Raw genomic sequence first — 24,085 nt, 5'->3', positions numbered from 1 at the left:
TGTCCAGCAGGACAATGGCTACTTGGGGAGGTTCTACCCAGTGTGCTCTTGAGGAAGAGAATGAAGATGAAGATGGTTATCTCTCTGATGGAGTTGGTCAGGCAGAAGAAGAGGAAGAAGATGCATCAAGTTTGAATGACAGTTTCTCTGTTCATCCTAATAACAACATACCAGAAAATGCATATTTTATTAAAGAAAACAAGGATAGGTCAGTGGCATTACTTATCAAGCAGAGTATATTTGGAAGGGGTGGAAGAAGCTTTGCATTAACTACAAGGCATCCTTTTACAGCGAAGTGTGATTTCTTTCTGCTTGCTAGGGAGCTGAGTGTAGTGGCACGTTCTTGTCTGAGTCTCTGTAGCTGCAATGTGTATAACTGATTATTTCTTCTGTTTTCAGTTGTATTAAATAACTGCCATTGTGTTGCAGTAGTTCCTTATGTTCCCATATTTTTTAATCAACTTAAAAGATAACCTGTATGACATTTTTGCCATGATATTGATTAAAATAATACTGCAGAGAATTGAGCTAACTCTGAAATTTTCGCTTTCCAATTGTTGGGTTTTGCTGCTTTGAAAACTATTTCTTACTACATTTTTTTTAATTGACATGAATATTTTTTAACTCCTGCTTACATGATTAGGCAAACCTTGTTTTAGGAAATTAGTAAGCTTTGTGTGACTAGGTGAAAATGCCATGTTCAAAGTAATGTGTATCTCTTCAGTTAGTTCCCTTTTGGTTTTGTGCTACCAAAATAATTTTTGTAGATAGTAGCCTTCCAAGTCAGGAGCTGGGCCTCTTAATTCTTAGTGTATTATGTTGGTGCCTTCTGTTTTCATCTGAATACTTATAGCTCAGTAATGGGCGATACTAAAAAGATCCGGAAACATCCTTAGGAATTCTTTGTTATCAGTTGGGTTGCTATTGTTTTCCATTTGTTTAGGATAATGTTGAAATGACAAAATTGTGTAGGTGATTAGCTGGCATACTGAAATGGCCTGTGTCAAGCGAGTTGTTGATGACTGAAACGTAATTTGAATAATGGAAGTATTATTAGAAGTTGCTTGAACTGTCAGCTCGTCTCCTTATTCTTTCTTTTTTTCCCCCTACCCAGATGGAAAAATTGCCGTCCTCTTTCAGCAGATGGGAATTATCGTCCATTGTTGAAGGCCAAGCAGCAGCAAAACCTAAGTATGCGACGTCAAGAAAACCTTCGGTGGATGTCCGACCTTTCATATGTGGAGGAAAAGGAACAATGGCAAGAGCAGATCAATCAGTTAAAGAAACAGCATGAATTTAGTGTCAGCATTTGCCAGACTTTGATGCAGGATCAGCAGGTAGATACGAAGAGCAGTTGTTTTGCTGTTCTTACTTTCTTTTTTTCTAAATCTTCCCAGCAATAATTTCTGATTTTGGTAATTTGGTCACTGTCATATTTTCTTTCCACAGACCCTCTCTTGTCTTCTACAAACTTTGCTTACAGGCCCTTACAGTATGATGCCCAGTAATGTTGCATCTTCACAAGTACATCTTATTATGCATCAATTAAATCAGTGTTACACTCAGCTGACTTGGCAGCAGAATAACGTCCAAAGGTTTGTTGACCATGTTGATGATTAACTGTGGGATTTTAAATGCTTCAGTAACAGAACATGGTCATGTGAATAAAACATTGAGACTGTTAGAATTTTGAGTTGATTACAAGCTTTTGAAATTTATACAGTATTTTTGGTTGGGGGGTTGTATCTTTTTTTCACTGCTGCTTTAGCACCTTTGAGATGGTTCTTTCTGAGTAACCTTTAGTGAAGAGAGCCAAAAGTTGTCATCTCTGCCAAAAATCTGTTCAATATCTTTATTTGGACTTTTTGTTTAGACTTGCTTTCCCTGAAGATGCTTTTATGTCTGTAGTCTTCGCTAGACTACCTAGCAAGATTCTGGATTGTAATAGGTTATGGAAGGATGGTGGAAAGGGGTTTTTTTGCTCTTTGTTAGTGTTGCCAGTCAGATTTCATACTTCCTTAGACTCCATTTGGATGTAATATTTTTACTTTCTGAACAACATTGCATGAAAGTTGCATCTCTTCGTCTCTGTTCAGTATTTAATTGGTAAGTGGTATATAGTTACTGGGCCCTTATATAATATTTTGAAGTAGTTTTATTCTGCAGATATTTTATATCTGTGGTTGTTTCTGTTTAAGTTTCCTTTTCAGCCTGCTTATATATTTTATTTTATATTTTTAGTATCTATTAATTTTTTTGTGTTTCTTGTAAGGATGCTTAACTGCTGAACACATAAACAGTAATACAGAGTGATGGGTTTTAAAACTGTTCTGTCACTCAGGTTTAAATACCTTTTTCTTGAGGGTTTTTTTTTTACTAGCTGAATGAAGCAGTTCTTTATGTACATTACATGCAGCAGATGAAATAATATGAATCTCAAATTACTTGAATATAAATTTACAGCTCTTTAGCATTCCTTTCTTTTCCCCCAAGTGCTTATTTTACCTTGTTTTCAAGGTTGAAACAAATGTTAAATGATCTTATGCGCCAGCAAGAACAACAACAGTGTCAAGAGAAGCCATCAAGACGGGAGCGAGGCAGTAGTGCACCACCACCTCCATCTCCTGTTTTCTGTCCGTTCAGCTTTCCTCCACAACCTGTGAACCTGTTTAATGTACCAGGATTTACTAATTTTTCTTCCTTTGCTCCAGGTGAGTATTACAACAGATGTGAAAAGCAATAAAAATTTGGAAACTTTCTGTTCTCTCATTTCAGCTTGCTGAAACTATGACTTTTCCTTTATATTGAAATAGTCTTAAACACTACTTACAGGAGTCCATATTGTCCTAGGAGAAGTTTGTTAATGTTTATTGCTGAACAGTTGTATATTTTCTACTTCACTATGACAAGCAAGGCTTTCTCTGTAAGAGGCTAGTTACATTGAAAATACCCACTCCATAAAATTAACATTGTAAATGTTCTTCATCTAATATGTGAAAAGCAATATTTGAAGCTTTTACATACCTTCAGCAATAACTTAATAGTGTTCTAAGTGGACTCTAGTTTTAAGCTGTCTCTAAGTAATTATTTTACATTTTCTTACAACTTCCAAGATTCATTTTTGGTTTAAGTGGCTGCATATGGAGCATGTTACTAATTTCTGTTCCCATCAGAGGTACAGAGATGACTTGGATACACTGTTTGTAATCTCATTACCAAACCTACTTTTACTGTTGAATTTGAAATAGAAAAAAATATAGGTATGTTACTGTATCATTAAAAGTTGTTAAATCTGCCTTAACATTTCAGCATTTTTAGGAAATCAGGAAATAGGCATAGATCTAGATTGTAGCTTTCAGATACTAAGTCTGCTTTCTGTTCAAGAATATATTTTACATCATATGGAACCTGCGAAGGACTAGTTGCCTTCAAAGATTCTGAAGTTAAAATAAGCATTACGAATTTATGACTTCTTCAGCCCTACGAATGCTTGTACTGTTGGAATGTTCTTGTCAGTTTGATGGTAGCTGAAGTATTGATGAAGTCTTCATGCAGACGGAACTCGGCCCTTTTTGGAACTGATGTCTTCTTTACCTTCACTTGTATGAGCTCATTATTGGGGTTTCTTAAGTGCCTTCATCTCTCCACTGATGAGATTGTAGTGGCATGTACAGTATCCAGTGATGTTTGAAACCTATATATAATATATATAAAATAATATATTTTGGTGCTCACTGGACAAAATCACCTTTCACTTATCTCCTCACTGCATTTTCACTTCAAAATGTTGTTGCCACACAATATGTCTGAAATTTTATAACACAGGTGAATGAAGTAGTATCTTCTGACTCTCTTGTTTAATTTGTAGGTATTAACTACAATCCAGTGTTCCCTTCTGGTTTTGGAGATGTTACACACAATATTTCCCCACACAGCAGTGAGCAGCAGCAGCAGCAACATCCTCTAGATCATAATGCTTCTGGGAAAACTGAGTATATGGCATTCCCCAAACCTTTTGAAAGCGGTTCCTCTAATGGAGCAGAAAAACAAAGGTATTTAGTGTCCCAGTCTAACTCTCCTCTTAATCATTCTTCCTCCCTCTCTCCTCCCTTTTCTGAGACTTGTGGAGATTGATCATTCTTTTAGGGAATTTATTGTAAAAGAATGACAGGATGAGATTTACTTTTGCAGTTCCAGTTGAATGTTTTTAATTTTTTATTTTATTTTTTTTTAGTATTCTTTTCATATGTCCCATTTGGAAGGGCAGATAACTCGTGTTATGGATAAATCTGTTTGCCTGGTAGTACATGCTGTTTCTATCTGAGAGACTAAATTATGATGTATTGTGGCGTTTCTTTCTTTCTGACAGGCGGAGTCATAGACAGCCTGAAGAGGAAATGGAGAAAAGATCAACTTGGCCTAATGATAGTCAGGAACTGAAGAATGATGATGAGTCTCAGCTGAAAGCAGGTTTTGCGGTTTCGGTACAAAACATTGCTTCTGGTCGTAAAAAGCACTCTGATACAAGCAGGAGAAGAGAGTTTGATGAAGAGTCTTTGGAGAGTTTTAGTAGCATGCCTGATCCAGTAGACCCAACTACTGTGACAAAGACATTTAAATCTAGAAAAGCGTCAGCACAAGCCAGCTTGGCATCGAAAGACAAAACACCCAAGTCTAAGAATAAGAGAAAGAGTTCTTCTCAGCTGAAAGACAGAATTAAAAATTCTGGTAAGTTTACTGTGGCGTTGACTATGGATTATAGTAATTACATTCTGAGAATTTACTCTTCATAAATGGTGCTCATAATGATGAAAATAAGTCACAAATACGAATTCATTTTACATAAAATTACTGTGTAGTATTTCGGTAAATAGAAAGTATAACTGATGAGAACATGATGATTTGAATAGATACTGGGTGCAGATACAGTAAAATGTGGAATAACCCACCAGGAGAATTTTCCTTTTCATTCTGTCTTCATGTTCAAACTGGATGACTTACGGAAAGATGTCCTTCAGTAGAATGCTGATGGAGAAGAGAGGGACAGGACTTGAATATATAGTACTGTTGCAGTCGCTGAGGATTTAGTGCTGCTGTATGGCTTCAGTGTACAGAGCAGGATTATTGGCTAGGAAAACAGAATCACAGAATGTTAGGGCTTGGAAGGAACCTCAAAAGATCATCTAGTCCAACCCTACTGCCAGAGCAGGATCACCTACAGTAGGTCACACAGGAATGTGGTTTTGAATGTCTCCAGAGAAGGAGACTCCACTACCTCTTCTGGGCAAAAGCATTGGTGTTTTGCATCTTTGAGATTGGCCTTGAGCAAATTATTAAAAGTAATGAAACGTTTTGTAAGCTCTCTTTTTTCCTTCCTTTTTATTCCCTCCCATTAGGTTATGAAAGTGCAAGCGCTTCTAGTACATGTGAGCCCCGCAAGAGCAATAAAAGCAGACACTCTGAAGAAGTTGTTCATGCGAAGGTGTTCAGCAAAAGGAATAGGGAACAGTTGGAAAAAATAATTAAGTACAGCAGATCTACAGAAATGTCTTCAGGTATTCTTTTCCGAATGTCAGTAATTGTTATGTGTACTTCTCAGAGTAAAGGACCTCTATCCTTAAGCGCTAGTTTATTACTTAAAAGCAGTGTATTATGACAAGGAGACTGCTGTATATTTAGCACGTGGATTTTGCTTTTTAATTTCTAAGGATGCTGTAAACATAAAAGTGGGTGAAAAGTTGGGTATTGATTGCCTTGGAGTGTTTTCTGTAGATTAGGTACTTGTAGGAACAGACCTGTTAGTGTAAAACAAGCAAAACCCTAGTCAGCTAGGAACCTCACCCGTTTGCTGGCGTGTTTGTGGAAAGTAACTGCACAGCAGGTGAAACTTCATTTAACATTTAAACTGCATCCTATATTGCATAAATGTTTTTTCTTTCCATTCATGCTTAAAGGAGCTCTATTAAATACCATTCAAATTCAGTCTTGATAACATCACAAACTCTTACGTTTTTGCCATCTGCCCTGCTTTCCTTGCATCTGAATCATAAAAATGTTTTCTCCTGTGTCTTTTTAGGCTCTGCCAATATCTTTGTTTTGTTTAAAATACATGGAAATTTAGCCTTTGTAGCACGATTTACAGCTTTATCCATGTAACTGTGACCACACTAGGAGCTGTTTATTGGTATATGTAATATTAAACTTCTACCAGACAGGTTCTCACAATAAGCAGCTTTGATGTGGTTCAGATGACTAAGCAGTCTTCCTTCTGCTGTTTTGTATAGACCCTGTCTTTATTTCTGCTGCACATTTTTGTGTTTATCACTGTCTATCCCCACTTTCCTACAGCGCATGCTAGGAGAATTCTGCAGCAGTCTAACAGAAATGCATGCATTCAAGTGCCAGGTAATGCATTCACTGCTTAGCTTCAACAATGTCCTATTACTGTTATTTTTCTCTTAGCTTTGGTCCTGTAACTCAGACTGTTTAGCAGATGTTCAAAATCAGTACTGTTGAAGTGCCTTCTCTATAAACAAGGCGAGAGAAGTTACTTGTAATTTGCACGAAAGGCAACAATACAAACTACTTCAAATTGTAGTTGTGGGGAATGTGTTATGTTCTTGGTTAGCTACAATTGCAAATAATGCAGGTAGATGCTATAACAAAAATCTAATTTGAATAGTTATTTTTAGTATGTTTAAAAGCTACTGTTACATTTTATTAGTGAAGTATGGAAATTATTTCTGGTGTCTTTTTCAAGGTTGACAAAGCTTGCCTTTATGCTTAAAAATACTCGTAAACTATTTGCAGATAATAAAATTGCACAGTCACTTTTACTGTATTGCTAATAACTTCATTAACTTGAATACTAACAAGTATGCATCTGTTAAACTAAGCTGAGTTTTCAAAATTTAACTTTTTTTTTTCCATTCAGCATTTGACAAACTATGTATGTAATAATTTAACTTGTGATACAAGAGTGATTTTAATTTTCAAAGGAATGGTAGACTTATTAGGGAATACATTGTCTTCTCGTACGTGTGAGGAGGGCTTAAGGGTTAAAGGTTTTCTGTGTGCTGCAAATGATACTAGACATGTATGAGAGTGTAGCATTTAGGTTTATGTGGGAAGGAGTGCCTTTCCTGAGTTCAGTCTAGAGCTTTCTTAATGTTGCTTGTTTTGTAAAAGTGTGAGCTACTTATATAAACTTGAGACCTTTGGCTGCATCATTTGAAGCATCTTAAAACTCCCATTTTCAGTGTTCAATACCTGTTCTGAAAGCAACAATGTGCTGGGTGTGATATTCTCTTCAGAAAAGAATACTTTCTAAAGGTATTGTTCAGAACTGTAAAGAAAACCATTCCTATGAATGCTTTCTGGTTTACATTATATACAAAGGACTGCATAAAGTATTATTTCAGAAGGTTTAAGTGTTTGTTGCCCTTCAGGAAATTAGTAAGCTTTAGGAAAGCAGCTGAATAATGGAATTTACAATGATTGAGATAGAATTTGGGTATTTGTAACTTGCATACCTAATAGGCAGTTGTTTTCCAATTGAGTGCATGTCAAGGACTTAACAAGTTTCTTTTTCTCTACAGAAACTGGTAGTGATCTTTCTATGTTTGAAGCTTTGAGAGACACAATTTATGCTGAAGTGGCAACTCTTATTTCTCAAAATGAGTCTCGTCCCCACTTTCTTATCGAACTTTTCCATGAGCTTCAGCTGCTAAATACGGATTATCTGAGGCAAAGGGCTTTATATGCATTACAGGTATATACACACAATTTTTGATCTTGTGTATCAGTCAGACAAGTCTTAGACCCTTTTTTACATATGGATTCATTATCTTTTCCAGGATATAGTGACTAGACATTTATCGGAGAAGAATGAAAATGGGAAGTGCACAAAATCACTGAATTCTGCAACATGGATGGCATCAAATTCTGAGCTCACTCCCAGTGAAAGCCTTGCTTCTACAGATGATGTAAGTGTTCAAGTTCAGAAGCTAGATTGCTGCAGCTCTTCCCGTCTTTTCGGATTACGGGCATGCTTGTGTACTGAAATACTCATGCTAGGGACTCATTGTTTCTAAAATGAATATCGACTTTTCTGAACAAAGAGAATCTTAATGCAAAAGTGATATATGGTCGGATTCTTGATGCTGGGAATAAGTGATTTATCAGGGAAGAATAGAATGTGGAGGGGGGCATAAACTTGAAACGGATCCTCAAAAAGAGCCCAAATCCTCTTGTGAGTAAGGTCAGGGCAAGTACTGATCACACAATTAAAAAAAATAATTTGCTTTTTCGTATTTAAGGAATCACTTATGCCTTTGTAAAGGTTCTTAGATGTTTCGTAGTTTAAATATTTGAAAGAAGCGTGGTAGAGTCACCTGATGGATTTATATACTGGAAGTAAGGTTGTTCCCCAGTCGGACAGCCTGTTGACAAGTTGTGGTACCACGGCCTGTGGCTGAAAAGAATTGCTGGCTTATTGACACATCTGGAAGAGGCTGGTGCTTTCCTGCTTTGTATTCAGTTGTTTGGTGTTTTTTAGGAAACTTTTGGCAAGAACTTTTCCACAGAAGCAGGTCAAGATGGTGAACAAAACGATGCAGACAACGGGAGTACTATGTCTACATCTTCAAATTTTGAACCCTTTGCCACTGATGACCTTGGTAAGAATGATGTAATTTACAGTGTTGTATTACTCCCTCCCTCTTCAAATGCCTGCCATTGTCTGTGCTTAAATAGAATACTCTACTTCGATTTTTCATGTTATTACATGTTTTGTAAAACAACGCTTAAGAGAAGTTAGCCATCTGTGAAATGCTTTGAATAGATCCATGTATGTAATAAAAGATAACTCAACTACAGTTACAAGTAGCTTTCAAAACTTGTGGCTTTGAATTAATTTTTATCATTGTTTATTGTCTATCAATTGAAAGCTTTTTATACAGATTAAAAGATGTTTTTATTCTAAATTTAGGCAACACAGTGATTCACTTAGATCAAGCTTTGGCTAGGATGAGGGAATATGAGCGTATGAAAATTGAAGCTGAAAGTACCCTTGACTCTGAGGGCTGCTCTAGTAATTTTCAGGGTGCTTCTGCTGCTAAATTAGAAGGTATGCACATATGTACATATTTTGCTTAGTTTTAGAAAATAATTATTCTAACTATCAAGAGCCATTTAATTAGATGAATTGCTTTCCTCTTCACTTATTTTGAAAACGTAGCAAAGTTTCAAAGGATCTTTACATAAATAAATATGATTTATTTTGAGAAAAGAAAGATGCATGTTGAATGACTTGAATATGCTTTTTTTTTCTTAATAAGGTCCGGATACCAGTGAATGCCTTCCTGTTCCACAATCAAGTGAAGTTTCTGCTGTTCCATGTCCTCATATAGATACTCAACAGCTTGACCGGCAGATAAAAGCAATTATGAAAGAGGTCATTCCTTTCCTGAAAGTAAGAACAGTTGTTGATTTTTAGCATTAGTTAATTCTGTTTGCAAATATCTTTAAAGTTATTGAGAGCTTGTAAACCTCTGTGAATACAGAGAACTGTACTCCTTTAAAGAAGGAGAAATAGTCACAGTTCATTCTTTGCAAAGTCAAAGAGCAGAGGAGATTGAGTTGTAAAATGCTTAAGTCATCTCCCTGTTTCCTTTTATAGTATATGCAGTATATAAGCTTAGCTTTGTTCAGTAAGGTAGTTGCTTGATACTAGGTTTAAAACCTGTATATATCGTTGGCATGCCACAGTCTTAGTACTTGAAGATTTCTGTTCACGATTTTTAGGAAGCCTACAACAGCAGATACCTTAACATGTGCTTTAATATACTTCTGTACACAACCACAACATATGAAGATTCTTAGTTTGTCCAAACATTAAAAGAACGTATTGGAAAAGGGAGATAAAGCTTTTTGTGTCCTGACCAGTCAGTTATTAACAAAGTACAGTATTTGCTATAGCTGTGTTTCACTTACCTTGTTCTGCAAGGTGGATTAGGACCCGTTCGTGGAGCGCTTTTCCTTCAGTGGACAGAGGATTTAAATTTTTTTTTAAGTTGTAACTAAGCTTTTTCTGTGATACTTGTTTAGGAACACATGGATGAAATATGCTCTTCTCAGTTACTGACATCAGTGCGACGAATGGTCTTGACTCTTACACAGCAAAACGATGAAAGTAAAGAATTTGTGAAGTTCTTTCATAAGCAGCTTGGCAGTATACTTCAGGTTAGTAGTTCTTGAGTGTAGTTTTACAACACTACTGCAACTTTGATAATGAGCAACAGATAAACAAACTTCCCTGAAATTATGTTTAATATCATCAATAGCATACCTGCTGTTCTCCTTCAGCTTTGATACAGCGATGAGGTATTACTTTGTTTTCTGAAATTAAAGCTTTACCATGCATGTAACTTGTTTTCTATCACTACCAGATAGTAAGAGGTGTATCTCTTGCCTGTGTCTGTCTTCAAGGGGAGCTCTTCTGATACTCTTTGTGGACATTCTGTATAAATTCCTGAAAATCAGCAGGCTGCTCCTTTTTTTTTTTTTCCTACAGTCATAGAGTTTAAATCAGTAAATTGCTAAGTTCTGTGTTATGTGACTAGAGATTCTACTTAAAATCTGAGACACTAAACTGTATTTGAAAAAAGTATGACCTGTTATATAACTGACTAATTTGAGTTATTAGCAATATGACAAATACTTGGTCATTAAAGTTTGAAAGCCTATTCAAAAGCTAAAGAATTATTTCTCTTCACAGGATTCACTGGCGAAATTTGCTGGTCGAAAACTGAAAGATTGTGGGGAGGATCTTCTTGTGGAGATCTCTGAAGTGTTATTTAATGAACTAGCATTTTTTAAACTCATGCAAGACTTGGACAACAACAGTGTTTCTGTAAAGCAGAGATGTAAAACGAAAATCGAAACTACTGAAGTGATACAGTCTTATTCTAAAGAGGTTTGTTTTATTACGTCTTTTTGAAAAATGCAGCTTTTCCTGGGTTTCCTAGGTACATATGTTTCCTAAACTACTTTGATTACCTTAGTTCATATGTTGTATGTATGACTTGTACAAATTAGTGCTGTATAGTCACAATATTGCTTGTGGAGAAGCATGGAAGCAGGGACATGTTCTGTATTACAGATGCATGTCTTATACAGATACCTGATTGTGTAGACTTTGGTAGTTCAGACAGTATGTGTTTAGTAGTTATATGTGCACATAGGAAGAGACGATGAAGTGTAGAAATAGTATTAACATCTGGGGCCATTGAGTAGTTGTTATGGTTTAACCCCAGTAGTTAACTGAGCTGCACACAGCCACTTGCTCGGTCCTGCCTGGTGGGGTGCAAGAAAGGAATTGGGAGGGTAAAAGTGAGAAAACCTGTTTGTTGAGATAAAGACAATTTAACAGGTAAAGCAAAAGCTGTGTGTGCAAGCAAAGCAAAACAAACCAAGGAATTCACTCGCCACTTCCCATTGGCAGGGAAATGTTCAGCCATCTCCTGGAAAGCAGGTCTCCATCATGTGTAACGGTTACTTGAGAAGGCAAACACCATAACTCTGAAACTTCCTCCCCTTCCTTCTTACTCCCTCAGTTTTTGTTGCTGAGCGCGACTGTCATATGGGCTGGGATGCCCCTGTATGTCAAATGTCACGGCTGTGCCCCCTCCTAGCCTCTTGTGCACCCCCAGCCTCCTCACTGGCAGGGCAGTGTGAGAAAGAGCAAAGGCCTTTGCAGCGTGCACAGGCACTGCTTGCAGTAGCCAAAACATCCCTGTGTTGCCAACACTTTGCAGCATGCAGCCCCATCCTAGCTACCATGAAGAAATTTAACTACCAGCTAAATCTTTGGACATACAGAAGTCCACTTCATCATCTCTCCAGTTACTCAACAACTCTCCTTGAAGTACCTTAGGCACCATCTTTACTTAAGTCCTATGAAGTCATCAAATAGTTGGCTCGTTCGCATATGTTGAAAGAATCACTTTCTAGACTGGGAGTGTGAAAGATTCATATAAAAGGTTTTCAGTACATGTTCTGCTCTAACAAAGCAAGTTTTGATTCTTTTATGCACCACTTAGATTATTAAAGATGCTGCCTCACCATTTTTTATTTTAGTACTGCACCTTTTAGGAACATAGCTTTTTTAGTTGTATGAACTATTTAGAAAAAAACACTAAAACAGATCATGTATATGTGCTTAAATCAGTCAAGAATCTACCTTAGCGTTTGTTCTTGTTTAGTATAGTTATGGCTTCAGTGTCCTTTCAGCTTTCTTTTGGAAACAGAAATACCAAAACAAACCCTTAACTCAGGCTTATTTTAAAATGCCAACAGAAAATATTTTGTGAATGCATATTATCAGTTATATTTCAAGATAGTGTTAACGGACATATGCCAGTAATATGGCTAGTATGAGAGACTGGAGTACCTTGTAAAGAGACTGAAGAAACACTCTGAATCCAGAAGGATTTGGACATACTTTATTTGAGGTTGCTCCGTTCTTGTGTCTTTGTTACATAAACCATTGGTTTACACACTGCTGTAAGAACGCATTCAGCCAACTTAGATCTATCATTCCTTCTCTTCTGGAAGACGGAGAATTAGGCCTAAGGTCAATGGTTGCCGTGTTGCCGTGGCAGCAGTTCAGATTTAACAGAGCTAGAGATGAACCAGAACTGGTAGGACCTGGATACTTTGTACAGACTCTCAAAATTATCTTTATATGGTCTTCTCATAGCTTTCAACTCTGGGGTCCTAATGCAGGTGTCGGGATCTTGCTCGATTTTGTGGTTTTCTTAAGTCCAGTAAACTGATTGGGTTTAGACTCCATGCTGAAAAGCACAACTTTGTCTTGATCAGAGCCGGTATATCTTTTTATATGTTAAATATGATTCAACTACAAACTGGGGAATTAGCCCATGTAAACAAGAGTTGTTAAAAATAAAAGGGCTAGCACAATTTTTTTGTAAAGTTTCACAACTCTAGAATTTTGAGGACATCTGTCTAAGCATCTCTTGTAGTGTAGTAGTCCCTGTGGCTTACTGCTGTTTTGAGATAGCATTTCTTTGTAAAATTGGCATTTCACCAGGCTTTCCTGAAGCTCTAGTTTGGTTCAGTATTTCAGAGTTATTTCAGTTTAGAATTGAAGACAGTTTGTGTTTCTTCTAGGCAAAAAAAAGTCTCCAGGTGGATGTTTCTTCATCTGCTGAAGATGTCGATGAGGATAAAGTATGTTTTATTCTTCTCAACTCTCTTTATTCCTTAGATAATTTCACAGATCACTTAGTCTTACTGGTTTGTGTCATATAAATCTAGTAGCTGTAAGCAGCCCATTTTTTTAGTGTTTCTAAATTATTATACATCATGCTTTTTATCTCATTTCCATTATTTTTTTGTAATTTACTTTGATAAATTAACAAATTATAATTTCACATTTTTAACTGGAGTTGATGATCTGGGAAATAACTACTAAAAAAATCTGCCTTCATCAATAAGTCTTTGTTTTTATATGCATTCAGTAAACATGGCTTGGATATGGGTTCCTTGAGTGCTCGATTTTATTCCTGTTTCTACATTACCAGCATAAAGACTGATGCATTTGTTCTAAAACATTTTCTTGTTACCTTTCAGGAAGTGCATTCAGGTCAACAAAGATAGTATTAAAGAGGCTTTTCTATTTGTTGTCAATGACCTTTATTTAGAATGAGCTTTGCTTTAGGACTGACAATTTGAAAGTCTGAAGAGTGCAAAGCTTATGTTGAATGCTGTGCAGCTGCAGTAATTTATGATACTGGCTGAGCAGCTTTAGGGTAGGATCTTGCTTTTCCTTTTAGTATTCATTCTCGTATTTTAAAGAAAAAGGAGACCTATTCTTAAGGTGTTTATTGTGGTGTTTGGTTGTGGGCTGTTACCTGTATTCTCAGCTCAGAGCGCTGAGAATGTAGTCATTTGTTGAAGAATGCAACAGCAACGACAGCCTCACTGTTTTTAGCAATTAACACTTCCTTTTGTAATAGTATGGAATAAGTTGTTGTACTTTTCATCCTAAGGAGAAGGCAGATGTTCCGAGTTGGAACACACGGTATTTGAGGTCCTCAGAGTCAAAGCCTGTGTGTGCTCTGAGTATTAAATGTTAGTGCCCAAAACTTCTCTTTGTTTTGAAAACCACTAAAATCACTGTGTTTGGGGATAGGGGTTGTATGTGAAGCTTTTTATTTTCTGCTGAAATGTTCAGCTTTTTCCAGTCAAGGGAAAGATAGGGCTGATGCACTGAGTAGAACATTGAAGGCTTTCCTAAACGGGCATAGGTGTCTGTGTAGGCATGTGTGAGCACGCAGCCAGCACTTTCTTCTAGGGCTTAGAGCTTCTGTGACGTGGCTTTGGAAGCAGAAGTGGGAAGCTATATATCATGTGTTATGGTTACTGTAGCATAGAAGAGTCCTCTCAAGATTTGAAGCCCAACTCAGGGTTTTGCTTGGGGTTCATATAGGCCGAGCAGAATTTTCTCAAGGTAATTAGCACATCATTCAGCAGAGAAACTGCTGAGTAGCTATTGCTAAAGAAATGAGAAGCTGTGGCTTGGAATATTCCTCATTTTTACTAGAGGTCATTTAGGAGAAGCAGGGCAGTTGCTAGTAGGTAATAATGCCGGTGTGTCTTTCTTCCTCGTGATGACAAATTAAGGAACTTTTTTTTTTTTTAAGCTAGCATGCTGATCTGTGTGAACCTTTTCAGATAATGAAATCCTCAGTTACAATATCCTTTATAGCTATTTCTGAATAGCACCTTATATCTTATAGTAGGTTCTCATGCTCTGTTTCAGGGTTATTGTTGCAGTATTCAAGGCCTTAAAGTTTACTTTAATATTAATTTCCCATTTGTAGAATTTTTTTATTATTATTTTTGAGAAACAAAGGTGACAGAATCCATAACTTAATCCTTGTATAAACAAACATGAAATTGCACAGTATTCCTTGTTTTCCTAGGACAAGGATGAGACTGAAATTGTTAAACAAGTACAGGACTCAGAAATGTATGATGGTAATGGAGTTCCTGAAAGTGTTAGATCTGATGCATCGGATCAAGAGGAAGATGAGGAAAGTGAAAGTGGTCCAGTGGCAATAAGTAAGTGATTTTTATTTAACTCATCATTCAGTGCTTTCACTGTAGTTTTGACCAACTAATTTTACAAGATTTACATGAAGTCTCAGATTTTCTGGTCAGGTCTTTTCCACTGAAAGTTTCCAAGTACTGTAGGAAATAGTATTGTGTCAAGGGTTAAACATCCTAATTGGAGGGGCTTTTTCTCTTTGTTATCAGTAGATCTGTAAAATCACAGAGTCCATTACATATTCTATCTCAGCTAAACTTAAAGTTTCTCAATCTTTAAGCTGAAGGATGTGAAAGCTCTTGAAATTTTACAGTTTTTCATTTCAGTGATGTGTTGCTGTTTTTTAATATGCTGCTACATAAGCTTGGATACTCTTTAATATTTTTTGTTGTTATTTGTCATCTTACACCAAATACTCATGGCTTGGTTTCCCTTATATTTACATTCTTCACACCAACATTTTTAATAATTTAAATGTTTCACAAACACAATACAGCGGTGTTTGTTCATAATATAGCTTATGTGGAGCATATGGGTCTTTGCAAGTTAAGTCATCATTGTATCTTATTTTTAAAGAATGTTCTTGAAGTAAGAATTGCAACTGATCATTGCAGTAAATTCCCAAAAGTGTTTTGGATTTTTCAGCCTGACTTTTACTCATGTCAGGTGCTGTCAATACATAAATCCAACATGCAGGTGGTTTTACATTGATTTGCCTTCAGGTTTATCAAAAGCTGAAACCCAAGCTCTAACTAACTATGGCAGTGGAGAAGATGAGAATGAAGATGAAGAAATAGAATTTGAGGAAGGACCTGTTGATGTGCAGACATCACTACAAGCCAGCAGTGAAACAATGACTGAAAATGAGCAGGTAGCGCCAAAGTTGTAAATGCAGAACGAACCTAAGGCAATGCACAGCTTTTCATCAGTGACTTACTGGTGTCGGGTGTGCCCACAGCAAGTTTGCCAATGACACCAGGCTGTGTGGTGTGGTTGTGGTTGATACACCTGAGGGAAGGGATCCTATCCAGAAGGACCTGGACAAGCTTGAGAAGTGGGTCTGTGTGAACCTCATGAGGTTCAACAAGGCCAAGTGCAAGGTCCTGCACCTGGATGTGGGCAGCCCCTGGTACCAGTACAGGCTTGGGGATGAAGGGATTGAAGGGTACTAGCTGATGGATAGAGAGTAGAAATTGCTGTCTTTATTTTAAATGAGTAAAAAGACACAAACATGGAACAAGTGTACAGTGTTTCTAGTTAGCAAGGAAGAGTAAATTAGCCAATAAGCTATAAAGCTGGTGAGTAGAACTTGTTCTCACTTGTTTTCACCTTCCCCAATAGACTTCAAGCCAAGAATTGAGTAAGATGGAAAGCAGTGAGATTTTGTTATCAGAACAAGAATCTATTAATGGTAAAGGTAAGTCCCTTATGCAGTAATTTAGAGATTAATGCTTCTATATGAATTTGCATTCTGTGACAATTCTCTTGGACAGTGGCTGTGAAGTTTGTAATTAAGAGGAAGATGATCAAATTTGTGAGAGTTTACTGGGCTGGTTTGTTTGGTTTTTTCATGGAACTGTGTCAGTTAACTAGATTTATCTCTGTTAATACCAACACAGCAAACTTTTTAAAGGGGAAAGCTGAAATAGTCGTACCCTGATGGATGCAGTTTTAATGATTGACAGTAGCATGAATTGCAGTTGATTGTTGCAGCCCTTGGCACACAACTGTAGCAGAGTTGACTTGTCTGTTAGAGTTTTTTGATGCTTAGGTTTGTCTAGTACTTGCTTTTTCTGCTACTACCGTTTACTAGCAATTGATAGCTCTATATTTTAAAGATTTATTTCTGTGCTTAATGCTTTGTGTAACTGATTAAGAACTGAGAAATCATTTTCTGACAAAAGATGGAAACTACTGGGTGGTGTAAATGTTACTTTTAATTTAACTGGGTTTACTACATTTTATTCCCCGTGATTTTTGTTTTGTTTGCAAATACTGGTTTTGTTTTTCTTGGTCTCTTTTTGTAGACTAAAAGCATTATTCGAGTAGATCCTGTGTTGCTATGAGAATGTGGCAAAAGATTAAGGAATTTATTGATCCTTATTACATCTCCTTGTACCTAGAATGAATATTTTACAGTAGGACATACCATTCTGGAAATTATTTTTTGCTTTTTTTAAAAAAAAGCTATCTCAAGCCAGAAATTTGAGTTGCATACTGGTTTGTTATTATTGCTGATACCTAAGTGTATGAGAATACAAATAGGCAATGTTTTACTTCAGTCAGCTTTGTTTTGATCTGAGAGACAGTAATTTACTTTCTTTGCTCACTTGTAGCTTTGGATCATAATGTGTAAAAAATTAACAATAATACAGGATTTTTATATGCTCAGGTTCTTTTACTATCTCTGTGTAGTTAAACTGTAATTTTGTGGTTTTAGGTGAACAAGATGTGGCTACAATTTTGCCTCATTACCTCAATGTCATGGAGAACACACCACCTTTACCAGTCAGTACCCCAGAATCCTTGATAACAGCCACTATGGAAACAGAGGAATCGAGCTCATCTTTACCAGTAAATGAAACTCAAACACTAGATACAACATGTGTCGAAAACAAATCTGCTGCAAGTTCCGAAAGCTCCATGGCTGGCAGCCCCGATACGGAGTCACCTGTGTTAGTGAATGAATATGTGCGTATATCTCAGTTACGATACATCCAAAAGAAATTAGAAGCTTTTTTTTTTCTTTTTTTTCTTCTGTTTCGGTGTTACTTCTAGTTTCCAATCTTCCTTAAGTTTTCATCTGCAAATTTGATACAGGCATTGCTTTTTGATGTACTTAGTAGAGTAGTCAAAAAAAATAGTTCTGGAGTGAAAATAAAGTAGCAGTAGTCTCTTATATGTCACTATTTTTATTAACAGGAAGCTGGCTCTGGAAATGTAAGTCAAAAATCTGATGAAGATGACTTTGTGAAAGTTGAAGACTTGCCCCTTAAACTTACAGTATATTCAGAGGTATTTTGCTGTTGTTTGCGGGGTGGTTGTTTAGAAGTGCACACAGTCTGTACCTTAATTATCTAGACAGCAATAAGAATTTTCCAGAATTTTGAGTTTTGCTTTATCTGTTACAAAGGCAGATTTACTGAAGAAAATGGCAACAGAGGCCCAAACCAACAGTTTGTCTGATGAGTTACTGGATGGAGGTGGAGCTGAAGATCAAGAATTAGTAGGAGATGCCCAAACTTTGAAAGAACCTGGTAAAGATTGTTTTGTAAATCCTCTACACCTATTGGGAAAACTCTCTGGAATGGCCTAGAATTCAAATACCTTATCACTGATTGAAGTAAGCAGTTATTGTAGTGGTGAGAGAATATCCTTTTTGGTTATGGATTTGAAAATGATAAAATGTGATATGATGGGATTTTGCCTTCTGTGTCCTTCCTGTATACTTCTGTTACATTCTGTGGCTAATAAAGTTATAAAAATAAACATGTGCAAAAGGCATGTTGTAACAATGGTTTTGAAACTTAGTGAAATGGAATAGTGTATTTTATGTCTTGTTACACAAGCTAGGTTTAATATTGTAAATTATAATTGCTGTTATCTGATTTAATAATGCTCAATAGAATTTGCTGACAGACTTCTCAGTGTTTTTTTTTATAATAGAAGAGTTCAAGAGACTTTTCAGAGTAGTAAAATATCTCTTCAGGGAAAAGAGACTCATTTTTCGTATGAAGCATACCATGAGGTAGAACAAACTTCCAGTGTGTATAGTGGCAGTAAAAGAAGTGTCACTTTCATGAAATAGTATTTATGCAGCTACAAAAAATTAATGGTAATGAAGGTCAAAGTAAGTTTTCATTTTTTAATATGATGTTGATATTGAGACACGAGTTACCCTAACTCTAACCTAGACTTCTGTTGTGTTGTTAGGCTCGTAGATCTCCAGCGAAGGGCATGGTAATGGCATGTATAAATGTATGGACTGGGTATCCTGATGGTAGTATTCTTCTACTAATGTAGAAAAACTAGTGTAGTTCCAGTTCCCCAAATAGCATAAATTGATGAAAATGCTTTCTTAAATGCACTTGCAATGACAGCATAAGATTTTCCAGAATAGATATGAAGGAAAGTGCATTTTTCCTTCCATTTCGTTTGCTGCCCGTCCTCATTCTGCTTGGCAGAGCTGTGCTGGCAGAAGTCTGCGTGTCAGTTGGGTGAATCCTGGTGCATACACCTGGGCTGGGCACCCTGTGGCTGAGAAGGCCATGTCACACAAAACCAGCAGTGAGCAACTCGGCCACTCTTCATCTGTGTGTGTGGGGTGGCTGTAGCTGTTCAAGTAAGCCGTGGCTGAAAATGCGTGTGAAAGAAGGTCAGGATGAAATATTTCGTCAGGGTGCTTTAGTGGGTACTTAAAGGAGTGGAAATGTGGTCAGGAGCTGTGCTTTATGACTTGTAGCTGTTGGACAGTAATGAATATGCTCTTATTTTACAGAAACTTTTGGAGCTCAAAGTGCATGAGAATAACCTGAAGACACCTGCATTTATAAACTTCTGCGAATCCAGATGCATATGGAAGAACAGCACTAATTTCCTAGAATTCTGGAAGTGTATAAAAATGTAAAATTTTGACACGCTGCCTCTTAGGGATAGGTATGCCATCTGCCTGTGGCAGTTTGAACAGCTGGAGCTGAATCCTCTTCTGTTAAGTTTTGCTGCACTGTTCTTTTTCTGTCTTAATCTTTTTTATTTTTTATTGTGACTTGTTTTAGTAATTTTAAAATTGTTCAAAATAGTAGTTTTAAATAAAGTTTGGACTTGTCTGTAAATTTGTCTTTCAAAGAATTTTCCTCTAGCTTACAAAACGGGATGCAGAGTTTGTTGTTGGCAGTTAAATGACTTTAAGTGTTGGTATGCAGTTTGCTACTTGTCTTCAGAGAAACTGCTAATTTTCCTGGAGAGTGGACAAGAGAGTCTTGTCCACTAAGTTCTTCCATGTCCTAAAAATACAAGGTGTAGACACAGTACATACCTACATATTGCTTTTAAATCTAGATTATGGCTGGGTTTTTTCTTTAAAAGTTCCTCTTCACAGCCTGTGAAATTCACTTCTGTCAGCACATTTATCCAAGGTGAAGTAAATACCGTGGGTTTGTAGTTAACTGCAGAAACCATCTATGTTTTTGCATTTTCTGTTTTGAACTTTAAACGTGCAAAGGGATAAAACTTTCTGAAGATGTTAGTATCCTTTTGCAGGTGACACTGGAAATTGCTGTAGTTGAAAGCCTGTAGAATCTGTTCTTAAAATATTTGACTTGTTTAAGAGTTTTCATATAGAAAGGAAGAAATTTAGAAAATTACAGTTTATGTTTCAATAAAAGCAGTTAAAGTCAGCACCTAATGAAGTCTCATTGCAAAGTTGGAATTGGGAATGTATAAAAGTAGATTTTTCTTCCCTTTTTTGCATCAGAGTTACAAATAACAGTCATAAAATTGAGCTAGAAATAGCTTATTTGTTCTATCTACTGCATTATAGTGTTCTTATTTACCTGAAGTACATGAGGCTTTTCTCAAAGTAGTTAAAGAGCAAGAGTCATCTCCAATTCAGGATTGTCTTCCTTTTGAGGTTAGTATAATATGGCTGTATGCGGTGGGAGACTGGGTAGCGATAGTGAAGCCTAAATGTGCCTGAAGTTTGAATAAAATGAGAGTGAGTCTTCTTTGATTTCTTTTTTTTTGGTTTGTTTTCAATAGTAAGTTTTATGAGTGAATTTTGAAATGTCAAGTTACAGTCACATGCCCTCATCTCCAAAGACAGAAGTATATGGAATGGTTTGAAGACAGTTTAGTTACTGTGCAGGCTTCAAACTCACAGTGATACCTGTATGCAGAAAAAAGTTTACAATTTTGAGGACATTGTGACAAATGGAAACCTGTAAAAGTGAATCAAAATTCAAGATTTTAGTCACTAACTTGGCACAAGAGTCATGCAGTAAGACCTAAACAAGGACATTTTCCTAAAGTAGGACAAGAAGTTTGGTGTATATTTGAGAGAAATCTAGTTTATATGGTAAATCAGTAAACATTAAGCTCAAGAAATAGCATGAGCCCACACCATTGCTGAATTTTGCCGTGGAATGGCATCTATGAACAATAACTGAAATTTTACTTCTTTGATCATCCGTTCTCTCTACCCTTTCTCTCTACCCTTTCTTCCCAGAATGGTTGAGGTTGGCAGGGCCTGCTGGAGGTCATCTTCTCCAATGCCCCTGCTCCAGCAGGGCCACCCAGAGCTGGGTGCCCAGGACTGTCCCCAGGTGCTTTGAATATCTCCAAGGTAGGAGACTTGACAACCTCTCTGGCCATCTCTGCCAGTGCTTAGTCACCCTTACAGTAAAAAAGCATTCCCTAACATTCTGAGGGAACCTCCAGTGTTTTAGTTTGTGCCCTTGTAGCCTCCTTGCATTATCTGTTGCCTGAGTAGTAGGATTGCTGAAGAAGTCAAGCTCTCTGTCTTATGTTCGGATGCCAGTCCTACTCACGTGTTGTTCAGTTCAAGTAGAACATGTCTTTCCAGCAGTAGCTTAAAAGCGTCTCAGGAGAACATGTGAATGAGATACACGAAACAGTCTTCTGCTTGATACTTTGCTTGTTTCCCTACCAATCTGGACTACACTTCCTATTAGATTTTACTGTCCAGTATCCATTGCACAGTTCACTTCAGCAACAGTTCTGTGGAACAATGAGTACAAAGAATTCAGATAGTTAAGATGAAAGTTAAGAGAACAGATCTAGTTCTCTTCCAATACCCAAGAGAATTTAGTAAGAGCTCTTCACTTGGAGGGAGGTTGCTGTTTTAACAGCCAGCTGTTACTGCTCCATGTGGTGAATGACCTAGCAAATGGCAGAACGCACTGGTGTGGAGTGAAACCAAGGCATGCAGAACCTTGACTCATTTTAACTGCTGGAAGTATCTGCTACTTCTGGGAGGAAAGTGAAATAATTATTTCTTACACTAGATTGCAGCATTGCTTTTGGAACTTTATTTTAATCATATCCCAGTGTATCCTGAAATGATTCATGCTCCAAAACTAATTACAGTATTCACAAAATCTAAGCATTAAGACAACAGAAAACCTATAGTAACTGGGTTGCCTTTGCTGCAGTGCTACTATTTTGAACTATAGTTTTATACTATAGGGTTACTAACTTGCATAACAGCAAGTTCAAACAAAACAACAGTTCAGTGGTAAACTTTGAAGAGCAAGTGGTGAACTATTGAACTATCTTATTTCAAAAGAGGCCGTCACCCATTTTGTACAAGTGTGCATATTCATACAGTAGTTTTTATTCAAAGACAGACTGGAATATTTCTTGCCCTATTTTTATATAAGCTTCTTTCTCTTCATTTGTCATGAGAGACACAAGCTCTGGATTTTCATTAACTTCAGCATAGGAGTGAGGGTGACCAGCTACCATTAAAGTAGGACCTTGTGTTTCCTCTTCCTCTTGCTCCAAGTTGCTGCCAGCTGCTTTCAGTCCTGCTCTCACGTGCTTGGCATCTTCTTCAGACTCACTGGTATCACTGCCTGACTCAGGTAATTTGCTTTTGACAACAGGAACCTGGTCTGTGCTGGATGATGACTTGGATTCATGGATCAGAAGAGTTTTGATGATTTCATCGGTGACAGTTTCTTTAACAGTTTCTTCAGAAGCTTTTACTCCTAACGCAAAATACCATGTGTTAGAGGTATCAGTAGTTTACAGTTACCACAGGCATGCTACATAAATAATTTTTTTCAATTCTGGATTTTTTTTTACCCGCAGTTAATTCTCTTGAACGCGCAGACAGTTCCAAGAGCTTTCCACTTTAAATATTACCACTAATGTCACAGCATGGTTAGAGCCCAAAGTTTCAGGAGCTGTAACCGGACCTCTCTGGCTTTAGGAATACTACTGAAAGCAGTCTAAGCTTAGAAGCTTTAGGAGCTTAAAGAACTCATAACCATTGGTGCAGAACTGAAGCATTAGTCTATATTGTAAACCCAGCTCACTACATTTTCAATAGAAAAGCTATATTTAAATTCAGTAAGAAAGCTGACTTTAATGCTTAAAACTTACCAGCGCTATTGCTGGTGGTGGTTGTTACTCCTTTCACTGTGCTCTGTGACATCCAGATAGGTTGTTCTTTAGTTGCTTGTTCTCTTATATTTTTCTTGGCCTCAGTGTCTTGGACATCAATGACTAAGTTTTGGGTGTACATATTGCCAGAAGTACTTCTGTTGGCCCATTTTTCAGGTCGGCTGGAGGATTCCAGTCCACTTGAACTCGCCTTCTGACCAAAGCTGAATGAAATGTCATCCATATTGGACAGGTTAAATTCAGGCAAGAACCTCCCCAGTTCCCATTCAAAACAATGAAAGACAAAAAAAGCACGTTTGTCAGCAGACTGGCTTTAACAAGTGCTCTAAATTAAAACAACTTGCATTCCCTGTCACCTCATCTCAGAGCCAAGTGGTTCTGAATCATTGATTTTTGCATGGTCTCTTCAGTAGTGCGTGTCTGAATGAAACACACTGAGAGAGAAAGGGCTAAGAACATTAGCTCATAGAGAATTGTGGAAAATTAATTACTTAAAATACAGTAGCAAAAATAAAACTATAAATGCATAACAATGACTTAGAATGCCTTAGATATTACAAGCTGCTTCATTAAGCCACTGCCAGTGCTGAACAAAGCAGAATGGAGCAGGAAGTAGGCTGCAAGTTTAGTATTTCAAAGATTATACAACTTGAAAGTTCTTGGAGGGGATTGTATCGGTCAGAAGTTCTAGGATTATGTTTATACCTGTCAGATAATTCTGGTATTTCTGTTGGCTGAGGCTCCAGCAAGTCATACGGCAGAACAATATCTTCAGTCTCTCGCAGTAGCACAAAGATAGGTTCAATC

At 37.1% G+C, this 24,085-nt stretch overlaps 2 protein-coding genes across 2 annotated transcripts in view; one reads left to right on the top strand and one right to left on the bottom strand.

Annotated features, from left to right (window-relative positions):
- PCM1 (pericentriolar material 1) overlaps positions 1 to 20,048 on the top strand; it is a 36,834-nt gene extending 16,786 nt beyond the window's left edge. Inside the window, exons 16-37 of the mRNA XM_009873855.1 lie at positions 11 to 208; positions 1,115 to 1,337; positions 1,450 to 1,595; positions 2,518 to 2,711; positions 3,869 to 4,061; positions 4,382 to 4,728; positions 5,397 to 5,555; positions 7,599 to 7,771; positions 7,857 to 7,985; positions 8,558 to 8,678; positions 8,990 to 9,139; positions 9,339 to 9,472; positions 10,108 to 10,242; positions 10,778 to 10,975; positions 13,192 to 13,251; positions 15,009 to 15,147; positions 15,856 to 16,004; positions 16,475 to 16,550; positions 17,574 to 17,824; positions 18,056 to 18,148; positions 18,267 to 18,390; positions 19,632 to 20,048. Coding sequence (XP_009872157.1) covers positions 11 to 208; positions 1,115 to 1,337; positions 1,450 to 1,595; positions 2,518 to 2,711; positions 3,869 to 4,061; positions 4,382 to 4,728; positions 5,397 to 5,555; positions 7,599 to 7,771; positions 7,857 to 7,985; positions 8,558 to 8,678; positions 8,990 to 9,139; positions 9,339 to 9,472; positions 10,108 to 10,242; positions 10,778 to 10,975; positions 13,192 to 13,251; positions 15,009 to 15,147; positions 15,856 to 16,004; positions 16,475 to 16,550; positions 17,574 to 17,824; positions 18,056 to 18,148; positions 18,267 to 18,390; positions 19,632 to 19,657 — 3,418 coding nt within the window. The 3' untranslated portion in view covers positions 19,658 to 20,048. The remainder of the gene's footprint in view (positions 1 to 10; positions 209 to 1,114; positions 1,338 to 1,449; positions 1,596 to 2,517; positions 2,712 to 3,868; positions 4,062 to 4,381; positions 4,729 to 5,396; positions 5,556 to 7,598; positions 7,772 to 7,856; positions 7,986 to 8,557; positions 8,679 to 8,989; positions 9,140 to 9,338; positions 9,473 to 10,107; positions 10,243 to 10,777; positions 10,976 to 13,191; positions 13,252 to 15,008; positions 15,148 to 15,855; positions 16,005 to 16,474; positions 16,551 to 17,573; positions 17,825 to 18,055; positions 18,149 to 18,266; positions 18,391 to 19,631) is intronic.
- A 2,435-nt stretch (positions 20,049 to 22,483) lies between these two features.
- LOC104277268 (general transcription factor IIE subunit 1-like) overlaps positions 22,484 to 24,085 on the bottom strand; it is a 3,632-nt gene continuing 2,030 nt past the window's right edge. The window contains exons 2-4 of the mRNA XM_009873853.1: positions 23,984 to 24,085; positions 23,258 to 23,481; positions 22,484 to 22,860 (exon numbers count right to left, since the gene is read on the bottom strand). The exon at positions 23,984 to 24,085 is cut by the window's right edge and continues 118 nt beyond it. Of these exons, the coding sequence (XP_009872155.1) occupies positions 22,484 to 22,860; positions 23,258 to 23,481; positions 23,984 to 24,085 (703 nt within the window). The remainder of the gene's footprint in view (positions 22,861 to 23,257; positions 23,482 to 23,983) is intronic.

This window comes from Apaloderma vittatum, unplaced genomic scaffold (assembly GCF_000703405.1).
Source record: "Apaloderma vittatum isolate BGI_N311 unplaced genomic scaffold, ASM70340v1 scaffold12017, whole genome shotgun sequence".
In the NCBI taxonomy this organism is placed as follows: Eukaryota; Metazoa; Chordata; class Aves; order Trogoniformes; family Trogonidae; genus Apaloderma; species Apaloderma vittatum.
This window is presented reverse-complemented; position numbering and strand designations above follow the sequence as displayed.